The sequence below is a fragment of the Mobula hypostoma genome, chromosome 16 (assembly GCF_963921235.1).
Source record: "Mobula hypostoma chromosome 16, sMobHyp1.1, whole genome shotgun sequence".
NCBI lineage: Eukaryota > Metazoa > Chordata > Chondrichthyes > Myliobatiformes > Myliobatidae > Mobula > Mobula hypostoma.
In genome coordinates, this window is record NC_086112.1 from 37,177,777 (window position 1) to 37,189,901 (window position 12,125).

Genomic DNA, 12,125 nt, shown 5'->3' on the forward strand with positions numbered 1-12,125 from the left:
CTGGTCTAATTAAAGCAAAATCCTTTGTGGTCCTGGCTGTAGTCATCAAGTGGCAATAGGGACTTCAGTGGCAGAACACTGACGAAAATGCCTTTGGCTGGATGAGGTGTCAGTTATTCCTAAATAACTGATAACCAGTGATGTTTAAAATACTTAAAGACCAAATGCAAATTTTTGCACTTTGACATTAAGTTTAAAATGTGAATATTAATCAGAATAAAATAAATCGTTGGCTTTTATCCAGGTTTAAGGTATTAGTTAAATGGGGCTGTGCAAGATGTGTGTTGGCAATATCTGTTGTGTAGTTGAGGGGCTAGATATGGGTGATGTGGAACCATCCCTGAACTCTGCTCCAGAGACAGTGCAGAAGCTCTGCATCTGACTTCCGGCAAATTCTGAAATTCCACCCATAGTGCACAGAGTCAGGAATGCACTGCTTCACGTGCATCTCCTCAGCAGTGGGTTTTGTTTGAGCTATGGCAAAGGTAAGTTTACTTGAGGCCAATATATTCGGTACATAAATCTTCTCTTCTTATCGTACCCAGGTCACACTGCATCTGCCCTTCCTACTCGGCTGGATTATCTGTTCTGCCAATAGATTCAACACTTCTAATACTGATTGTGTTTGGATGTTGTGAGAGGGGGGGATATGACTACTTCAAATACTGCAAATTCCTTTAACGCTTGCTCACCCTTCAGATGTATACAGTGACAAAAGTTATAGTAAATGATGATAAACATTTTACCAAATGCTATTTTCCTTCAGCTTTTTTCAGTTTTCTAACTCTGTACCCTGTACAAATAGTAACTGGTGATGGAATCTCATTGAGTTTCTGACTTGCTCTTTCTCACTGTCGTGCGGTGAAGTTTATTCAGAGCGCAATGTGATGTTTATCTTTCACAGACACAGGAAATGCTGGAAGGATTTGATAAATCAGGGAGCACTTATAGCGAGAATGCAAGTGCTGATATTTAAAGTCTGCACAAAGCTTTATTAAGCCCTGCTCTCATCAGCCAAAACTAATGATATTCCAGGATCGTCAGTAAATGTCAAGAAAATACACGTCTTCATTACACTACAAACACCTTAATCTCAGTCTTTAAGAAACAGCCTGAAATGTATGGATTCCTTTTCCCCCAAGGCCAGACTGACTTCCACCTATTTCTGGAAGTGCCCTCTAAACTCGTGTCATCCTTTAAATCTACTTTCTACTTCAGACATACAATATCAGCCCTGTTTTTCCTTTCTGTCTTCCACGTTGGCTGAGTCTTGGTTTATTTTCCTGGGCAGTTATCTCCCCTCCTTCACATCCACCACCCTCACCTGTCTAGTCAGCCAGCCTTTACTGAATCACAATCGCTGCAACCTCTTTCTAGTTGTATGTCGCCATCCTCTACAAAATTTGTGCCAACTTGTTCTGGAAGTTCATGTCTGAATCTCCTCAGTTTTTTGCACCTTTATACTATAGTACTGAAACAAAAATCACATCAAAATTATTTTTGAGATGTGTGACTTTAAGAATGTAAAATTACACTTTCCCACCATTGACGTTTATTTTATTGAGATACAGCGCGGAGTAGGCCGAATCAGCCAGCAAACTCCGTTTTAACCAAACATAATCATGAGACAATTTACAATGACCAATTAACGTAATAACCGGTACATCTTTGAACTGTGGGAGGAAACCCAAGAACCCAGAGAAAACTCCCTCATTCCACAGGGAGGATGTACAGACTCCTCCCCATGGAATGTGGACTTGAGCTCCATCCTGAGCTGCAATAGTGTCACACTCACTGCTGCTCTCTCATGGTGCCATTGCAGTTTCTGGAACATTTGGTATAGCTGCAAACACCATACTCATCCAAGAGTATGGCTGCCTCCTGTTTGTCAATGCATGTGTAACCAGAGCAACCCTTGCAAGCATTTCAAGTTCAATTATGATTAAACCATATTCAGTTATGAATATAGCCAAACTCCAGGGCCGGGGTGTCAACAGTCATACACAGCACAAGGCACATAAAGAACCTATAAGGTGGTAGTAAAATAATCACACAAAAAAAGTCCTCGAATCCAGAGATGTTGCAGCAGTCTAACATGATATGGCTTGTCTTCTGCCGAGCAAACACTGGAGGGGCAGCACCAACTCCTGTGTGTATACTGTGCCACACCGCCTCTGGCACTCGAGTGAAGTGGCCCGACTCTGCCTCTGGATGTCCTGGGCAGCTGTAAACGGGCAATGCCATGACTTGAGGCTTTGCCCTCACTGTCTGCCAATAAACCAGTGAATCAGACTTGCAGCATTCCGTATTAACAATGTCCAACAGGGTCTTGCGCTCAAGAAAAGCAACTAAAACAATCGCTCACTATTAGATTGCACAATAACACCTTTTGGCCCCATAGAATCCATTGCATCCACGCGCACTTGCATCTTATCTGTTTGGTTTTACCTTCCTATTTGTAGATTTTTGTGCTATCCTCTAGCAATCTATCTTTGGTACTCACCTATTTCTTTATATCTTTTCTCCATCTCTGTGGAATGATCATCAAGTACTGCTTGTTTTCCAGATGCAGGCACTATGCTAGTTTGAAATTCGCCAGTTCACTCCATTGTGCTACCTACTTTGGCTTCATTTCAGCATCACAGAATTCTAAAATTCTGGAAATAAGATATTTTTAATTGTATTGCTATTGAACTCCATTATTTTAGATAAGAAAATGGTGGCTAAATTTTGGATCATAAGACTAAGCCATGACAGCAGTCTTGGGCCATTCAGCTCATTGAGTCTACCACTCTCCCACCTTCCCCCATACCCCCTGCCAATAAAAGCCTATCAATTTCTGCCTTAAATACACCAAATGATTCAGCCTCCTTGCCCCTCTGAGGCAATGAATTCCTCAGTTTCACCACTTGCTGGCTGAACAAGTTTCCTCTAATTCAGATTTAAATTAACCACATTATTCTTAGACTGTGCCCTTGGATCCAAGACACACCTGCAAATAGAAACCTCTGCACGTCTACTCTATCCAGCCTTTTTAATATTCAGTAGGATTAGATGAGAATCTACCTGTTCCAATCCTTCTGAACTCCAAGTGCAGGCCCAGAAATTTCAAAGGTTCCTTATTGTGGTGAAGGAAGATGTGTTTGCTCCAGAAAAATGGTGAAGACATTTGACAGAGTTGATTTGGGGAAAAAAATAAGTTATTCTTCTGTGCTACGCTATTGCCTAAAAGGCTGTCTATCCAATCAACGTGATTATTACTATAAATTACTAATAATTTATTTCAAATCCAAATTTGCTTAGTTTCTGGCATTGTAAGGTCTATGAATAGAAGGCACAACTTTTTCAATACAACTGATTAAAAGAGCATCTTGCTACAATATTTTTCTTTTCTCAGGGACGTAGAGGGTTGGGTTCCATTTACGTGTGGGCTTCTGGAAATGGTGGCCGAAGCCGAGATCACTGTTCCTGCGATGGTTATACCAACAGTATCTACACCATTTCTATCAGTAGCACAGCTGAAAGTGGAAAGAAGCCTTGGTACCTGGAGGAATGCTCATCAACACTCGCAACAACCTACAGCAGTGGAGAATCTTATGACAGGAAAATTGTAAGTGAAAACTTCCCTTCTCATCACTTCCTCAAATTGTTAAATGGAGAATTGATGTTCCCGTTTCTACCAATAATACTACCTTTACTTGCCAGCAGGAAGCAAATTATTGAGAAAAGAATCAAGAGAACTTGAGGTTTTAGCTTCAGGCATTTGACTAGGAGAGTATATTGGTGCACGCACAGGCATTTGAATGAAAGAGAGTTCCACATTATGCCTGGTCTGGGCGTGCTGAATTTGGTGCTGCACTGCATCTTGGTTGCTGCAGGGTTGTGCAGCCCTAGATCTGAACATGGACTCTTTGTAATTCATGGCAATGGGATCTTTGAGCTAAACCATTAACTCTATTTCTGAGCTGCTGAGAGTCTCTAGCATTTCAATTTTTAGTTCAGATATGATGTCTCCCTTTCATCAATCTGAGATGGGTCCTGGGCTTCATTTGGGACCTGTCTGTTTTGGGTAGCAAACATAGATGGGAGAGCTGGGGACATTAGTGGACTGTTAATTGTGTAGTAAACTAGATGAATAAACTGGTGTAATAAAAGAACATGAGTGACAGAATTGCCGTAATCTACAGCATAGTGCAAGAATATTCAGTTTTATTATAAATGAAAGTCTGCAGATGCTGCCTGACCTGCTGAATTCCAACAGCATCTCGTGTGTGTTGCTTCAGTTTTATGTGTGTTTGGGCTTCTAAAGGGCTATTCATTAAACCTCTTTTGCTACGCTACTCCTTTATACTTGTTATGCAATTTTAATAGCCATTAATACATATTTATTCTGATGGCCCATTAAGTGAATAAAATCTGTTGTCTTTGTTCATTTTGGAATGGTCTTTGTTACCTTTGAAATACAGTGTGAGTGAACTTACTACACAATACTGTATATCAATTTTAAATAGTGATGTATTGGTTAGTCTAGTAGTGGTTGCAATCTGATTTATTAAAAATAGATATCAGTCCAAAAAATGAGCAAGAGTTGATGAGAGCCTAATTAATATGAAGTTGTATTTGTGCAGTGATAACAGCTGTTGCCAGAAGTAAGTCTTTGAGTTAAAATGAGCAATTTCTTAGGAATGGCAGAAAGACTATTTTTCTTTCCTCCTCCCTTTGCTAATTTTCTTCCCTTATCCCTTTGCTGATTTTCTTCCTGAACTATACTTTGGCAAGAAACTAATGCATGTTGACCCATATTACTCTCTTGACAATCACTCAATTGGCTAAAATTGTGAGAGGTTTGGATGTTGGTCATGCGGTTGAAAATCTGGCATTCTCTACAAATTTCCAGGAATTGAAAATTTATCTCCTATGCCGGTGGGTGGTAAATGGCAACATTCTCTTAAAACATAATTTTCTATTTCCTAAAGCTTTTATATGCATAGAAGTTACAGTAATGGAAGGAGATGGAAAATGATGTTTGATTGTGGTTCTGAATGTCCAGTAAACCCAGGTGACTTTTCTGTAATGTGATGTAGAAGTGATGAAGCTCACTGTGAAGTCCTGTTTACTCATACTGAGGCAGCCAACAGGCAAATCAAAGCTTACAACCTTTCTTCAGGGCTTGTTCATTTACAACAAATAGCCTTCAAAGAAAACAATTTTAAAGTTACTTTGTATGTGTGTGTGTGTTGTTTTTTTTTAAGTCCTTCGCAGAGCACTTAATCAAGCCTGTTTCGGACACTAGTATGCTACCAGATTTCTTGGCTAGTGTGAATGAGAACTTTCTTGAGATGATCCCAGCAGGTTATTGCTAATGAACTTTGTCCACCAATGCGGAGTGTTATTGGCACACATTTTGAGTGATTATTAGTGCACATCTTTGTGGGAACTAGGCTCAGTTGTAGAGATGATAATTCAGCAAAGTTCACTTGGAACGCCGTCCTTACTTAGCACAGTGTGAAACCCCACAGCATGCACTTGTTGAGATGCATTCGTTTGTGAAATTTCTCCACGACGCTGTACCTACATTGAATCTTTCTTCACTATCACATCTGATGGGTTTAATAAGATCTTTGCAGCAGAACTGTTCGGCATTTACATTATTCTAAAGATGAATAATTCAAATTTAGTGTTTGTGCAGTCTGAGGTCTTTGAAGGGCCTTGTCAAAAATTTCAGTCTTTGTAACTGAGCCAGAATACAATCTAATCCTTTGGTAAAGGTTATCTTTCTGCAAACATTTTCTTGAAAATGTTGCACAGTAGCTGCTGATGCTTCATTTTTTTTGCTTCAGCTTTTTTCCTGTCCCATCTCCTCATTTAAAGGTACAGTATTGAGTCACTACACTCTAAATGATCTACCAATTGGCCCGAAGACCTGCCTACTGAAATCAATGAGATGGAAACTTGGTGGTATAGGTGCCGAGATTTCTTTAGTTCCAGAAATATGGGGAGGAATGGGGTGTTGCATACATCAACCTCAATGGAGTAATCTGCTGTGCTGCTGAGGGGTGCTACTGACTTGAGTTGGGACAAATGAAATGTATTTGTAAATCTGAACTAAGGTTCAGGTACACTGCAGGCCAGTTTGCACGTGACAAGAAATCTGACCAGATTAAAAGCGGTGCTGACAGAATATAGTGCAGCTCCAGCATTTTATTTTTATATTTTACTGTATTTTGGATTTATCTTTCCTCCTGCAATGCTGTTTTGCTGTAATTTTCTTTGCCCTTTATATGTACTTTATAAATGCCCTCATAATTTTAATCAGATGCAAAACTAATAAATCTTCAGAAAATATTACAAGTTTTGCCTTCTGTATTGAGGAACATTCAGTTGCAGAAATATGACACAATGGCTTGTCTTTCAGCCTATCTTGTCATTCCTGACCTTTGAGGGAGCTCCCCAATTTTTTTTTGTTAGGTACATATGTACAACTCCCTTTTTAAGAGTTATTATTGAAACTGCTTCCACCACCATTTTAGATAGGGTACATTTTGCCAAGTCTATTACAAAGTATTCTCCTCATCCTCCCTCTGGTTATTTGGCCAGTTACAATAAATCTGTTTTCTCTGGTTCATATCCTTTGCAATAGCTTCTCTTTACTTGTACCATCAAATAATTTTAAACACCTATTAAATTGCTGATGATCAATTTTTCTCAAAAGGCAACAAATGCAATATTTCTAAGCACCTGAAGCCCTGCATCCCTTTGACGGTTTGGTGACGTTTTTTTTATTCCCTCCAAAGTCTTCACATAATGATTCATGCAGCTTAGATTTATTTTGGAAACGGTTGATGAGGAAACCAACACTTGGAAGTAAATTGCAACTTTATCTGCACAAGAAAATGAAGCCCATACTGGGTGCTGTGTATAAGCAAGTAGAATGTCTCGCATAAAAGTACCAACCATGGCAAGGCACAAGAGTAATCTTTTTTGTAATTTAAATTTTTATTATTATTTATTCTTATCTTACAAAGCAGCCCAGCATGTCAGAGAGCAGATAGAGTACAGTATATTTACACAGCCATCCCATGACAGGAAAACAAGAAAAACTTAGAGACAGAAAGAAGTTTGAATTTAAGTTTAAATTAACATACAACCAAAATTGATCCCACGCGTCTTGCACTTTTCCCTCACTGTTAATTCTTCCCAACATGTGTTCATATGATGAAATCTTAATCATTTCCTCAGTCCATTCCTTCACAGTGGGACATCTGTTTTTTTTCCAGTCTTGCAATATAATTCTTGCAGCTGTGATGAGACCCACTTTTAAAATAGTGAACTTGTCATTGTTTACATTAGGGATCATTGTCCTATCACCCAGGAGTCAGAGCCGCGGGCACAAGGGCAGTGTGGAACCCGACCAACTCCCCAACAAATCAAGAACTTCACACCAAAATGGACGAACCATGGAACACTCCCAAATCATGTGAAAACATGTGCCCACCTCATTTTTACATTTCCTGCATAAATTATTATCAACAATCCCCATTTTGTAGAGTCTAGTTGGTGTCCAGTAATATCTGTGTACTATCTTGTATTGAATAAATTTCCCCCTCGCTTCCCTAATATGTCTACCCACATTTGATAAACTATTTGACCACTCATTATCTTCAATATCGCTTCCAAGATCCTTCTGAAATACTGCTTTGAGATTGTTACACGATTCACCCACAGAATGCTTGAACATTTTATAAAACACTGATGCTTTATGAACTTCCTGTGGTAATGTAAAGTATTCAGTTAAAGAGTTAACAACAGGAATTATGCAGATGCTGGAAATTCAAGCAACACACATCAAAGTTGCTGGTGAACGTAGCAGGCCAGGCAGCATCTCTAGGAAAAGGTACAGTCGACATTTCAGGCTGAGACCCTTCGTCAGGACTAACTGAAAGAAGAGCTAGTAAGAGATTTGAAAGTTGGAGGGGGAGGGGGAGATCCAAAATGATAGGAGAAGACAGGAGGGGGAGGGATGGAGCCAAGAGCTGGACAGGTGATTGGCAAAGGGGATATGAGAGGATCATGGGACAGGAGGTCCGGGAAGAAAGACAAGTGGGGGCGAACCCAGAGGATGGGCAAGGGGTATAGTCAGAGGGAGAAAAAGGAAAGAGAGAGAGAAAGAATGTGTGTATAAAAATAAATAACGAGGTGGAGGTGGGGCATGAGGGGGAGGGGGAGGTGGAGCATTAGCGGAAGTTAGAGGTCGATGTTCATGCCATCAGGTTGGAGGCTACCCAGACGGAATATAAGGTGTTGTTCCTCCAACCTGAGTGTAGCTTCATCTTTACAGTAGAGGAGGCTGTGGATAGACATGTCAGAACGGGAATGGGATATGGAATTAAAATGTGTGGCCACTGGGAGATCCTGCTTTCTCTGACGGTCAGAGCGTAGGTGTTCAGCAAAGCGGTCTCCCAGTCTGTGTTGGGTCTTGCCAATATATAAAAGGCCACATCGGGAGCACCGGACGCTAAAGGGTTACTTTGTGGGGTCATCGTTCTTGAATATGCTACTAACGCAATGTCTTATTTGCAAATACTTCCAAAAATTCCCTTTATCTACAAAGTTGTATTTCCTCTGCAAATCCACATATGACATAAAAATCCCATTCTCATAGAGATCTACTGTATTTACACCTTTAATCTTCCATTCTTTCCAGTACACCATTCTTTTCCCAATGCGTATCTCAGGGTTATTCCAGAGCGAGGAGTATAACTGGTTTAAATGTGACATTCTACAAACTTTATGAATTGTACTCCACACACTCCTTGAGTGAGATAGTATAGAATTTAGATTAGTCATGTTTTCCACATGTTGAGAGGATGTTAAGGGGAGAATGTGGTGCAGCCAGGCTCTGTTCTATAATTACCCAATCTAAATCAACGTCATCCCTGTCCCAATGTTTAGCTAACTTAGTCATTTCAAGGAATACTTTATATGCCCTGACGTCTGGGGTAGACTGAGCCCACCCATATCCCTGGACATACACATCTTACTCATTTTAATTCTGGAGTGATCTTGAATTAAAAGCAAAACACTAAAATGAGAAGGCTATAAACAGAATTAAGCAACCACATAACCAATGGCTCAATGCCATGTTTAGTAGTTCTGTCACATTCAGTATTAGTTATTTAACAATATTTCCTCATTTTGCATGTTAAGCAATGGTGGATCCAACTACAAAAAATAACTTGCATACTTGCAAAATCTAGTCAGTGATACCTGAAGGTTGTGCAACTGTGGATTCAATATTTAGCCAGTACATTGGTGTCTTGCGATCTATTATGCATGCACCTTTGCATGTTTGAGTGGCTGCACCTATGCAGCATACTTAGAATACGCCCTCTGAACCACATCACCCAGCAATTCCCAATTTAATCCTAACTTATTCACCACACTATTTACAGTTAACCTGCCAACGGGTATGTTCTCTGGACTGTGTGAGGAAACTGGAACACCCGGAGGAAAGCACAAACCCCTTGCAGGCAGCAGCGGGAATTGAACCCGGTCGCCTGTGCTCTAAAGCATTGTGCTAATCACTATGCTACTGTGCCATACTGTGTGCAGTGTCTTATACAGGCTGCATGCCTGATACAGGATGAGAACCAGCGCTCTACCTGATATTACATGATTGGGAGACGGTGAGAGGATGAATATAAGGGGAACATTTTCGTATTGTAGAAAGAATTGAGATACAGGGGATAAATGATAAGGATTGCCCCATTTCTCTGAGGGTTGTAAATCTTTGAATTCCGCCAAAGGGCTATGAATGCAAAATGTTTAAGGTCTAAGAGAGACTTAAGGGATATAGCTTACCTGGAGTAGGTGGAAAAGTGGATTTAAAGTTGCAATCAGACTGATTATGAACTTGTGAAATGGCAGAGCAAGTTCCAGAGGCTAAGAGGTCCATTCCTATTTCTATTTATAATTTCCTGAAGAAAGGTCTTGACCCAAAATGCCAACCGCCGATTTATTTCTATAGATGCTGCCTGACCTGCAGAATTCCTCCAGCATTTTGTGTGTGACCAGTATCTAAAGACTTCCTCTTGTTTCTAACTTAATGTTTGTGTGAGCCCTGAAAAAGAGCCAGGCCGAGTCTATTTATGGCAGAACCAGGTAGTCCTTCCTCCCTTCAGCCACTGCTACTGGTTTCAGCAATACAGATTATGTCAGTTTTTCATTTAAAATATACATTTTTAAAAAGGGCCACACTCCATGCCCATTTATCAATTTCTTGCTGGAAGGATTCAGCAAACCTGCATCGTGACATCGACCTGCTCTTGTCTGCACAGAATCAAAATACAACAAATAGTGGAAATGTTAGTATGAAACTGAAAATATAGGAAATAATTGGGTTAGGTAACATCTGGGGCAGAGAGCAATGGTTATTGGCTTTTTATCATACATACTAGTTCACATCAAACCCTTATATTCCCCAATATTATATTTGCTTTCCTCTGCATCTGAGTAGATTGTGCAGTCATGTTGCTTTTTAATCTGTCTATTTACTTTTGTTTTGTCTATTCCTTAATGAGTGGAACAGCTTTTTCAGGTATCTCCCTATCACTTTATTAGCCAAGTTAATTCCACGCATTTAGGTTTTGTATTTTTCATTATATTTGTTGTCAACGAACTTGTGAATATGGTTGTGGGAGAGTGGACTTGCTTATGCCACCTCTGTGTAATTATCTAGCTTGTAAAGGACAAAGTATTTTGTTTATGCCAACAGTGCAAGCCACATTTGTATGTCCCAGTTGGATCAGAATTAATTGAAGCTGCATTTAAAGGCTGAGCAAGCTAGGGTTTTCTCTCTTCAGTGCAAAGAAGGATAAGAGGTGACTTGATAGGTTTGTACAGCCAGCATCTTTTTCCCAGGTTGGAAATTACTAATATAAGAGGACATAAGGGAAGTGGGGTGGGGGGGGAGCGGGGGTAGATCGTGTGTTTTTTACACAGTGCGTGGAAAGCACTGCCAGAGGTAATGGTAAAGGCAGATGCATTGGGAGAGGCCCTTAGTTAGGCACATAGATGGAAAGAAAAAGAGGGGCCTACGTGGGAGGGAGTTGTTAGATTATTCTTGGGGTAGGTTAAAGGGTTGGCTCAACTTTGTGGGCTGAAGGTCCTATACTGTTCTATGTCTTAATGTCTTACGTTGTTATTGTATCATTCAGTACAGAAACAGGCCCTTTAGGTTCCTACATCATACCAAACGTCTGTTAATTCCATTTAGCAGCACTTCTTCCATAGCTTTTATGCCTTGATAATTGAAATGCGTGTGTGGATGCTACTTGAATGATGTGAAAGTACAGGCCTCAGTGCAGTGCATTCCAAAATTCCAACTACCCTCTCCAGATCCCCACTCTTGCCCCCTTACCCTTAAACTCTGCTCTTTATTCCTAGATACCTCTGCTTCGAGGAGAAGTTTCCTAACATCCACCCATCTATGCCTGTCATAATTTTGGACAATTCTCTACTCCAAGGCAAACTGACCCAGGCTATCCATCACCTTCTCAGAAGTGATGTATCTCTCTTTTGTTTCAGATCACCACTGATCTCAGACAGCGATGTACAGATAGCCACACGGGAACCTCTGCATCAGCACCAATGGCTGCAGGAATCATAGCACTGGCACTGGAAGCAAAGTAAGCTGCAACTCATTGCGTGATGGTTTATGTTAAATGTTTCCGAATGAAAGCTGACATACACAGCCAATATAAGCTAATTGGATAAATTTTAAGCACCGACATCTTAATTTACATAAGACCTACAGTGTTATGTCATGCTTAAAAGTATTTTCATAAGCTGGTTTTGGAATGGTATTGGCTGACTGCATTCAATTTGCGCAGGTTCGTTCATTTTGGTTACTGCTGTGCAAAAAAAAATAACTCAACATTTTGCCAATTAGGTCACTGCCATGTAGCCTTTTTCCTTGTTAAGGAAGGAAACTATCAGGAAGCTACTATGCAAGTTAATGGATCAATTTTGCTTCAGCGATTTGTGTATTTACTAAGCAAGACCTGTGTATTTAATTTGATCTGCTGGGCATCAGTCCAATGTAACAGGTAAATAGGGCCAAGTTC

General features: G+C 40.2%; 1 protein-coding gene across 3 annotated transcripts in view; it reads left to right on the forward strand.

The window, feature by feature from the left end:
- The window catches only part of pcsk5b (proprotein convertase subtilisin/kexin type 5b), a 336,889-nt gene that overhangs the window by 134,852 nt on the left and 189,912 nt on the right, over positions 1 to 12,125 (forward strand). For all 3 annotated transcript variants that reach the window (XM_063068758.1, XM_063068760.1, XM_063068759.1), the window contains exons 8-9: positions 3,398 to 3,610; positions 11,587 to 11,687. In XM_063068758.1, the coding sequence (XP_062924828.1) occupies positions 3,398 to 3,610; positions 11,587 to 11,687 (314 nt within the window). The remainder of the gene's footprint in view (positions 1 to 3,397; positions 3,611 to 11,586; positions 11,688 to 12,125) is intronic.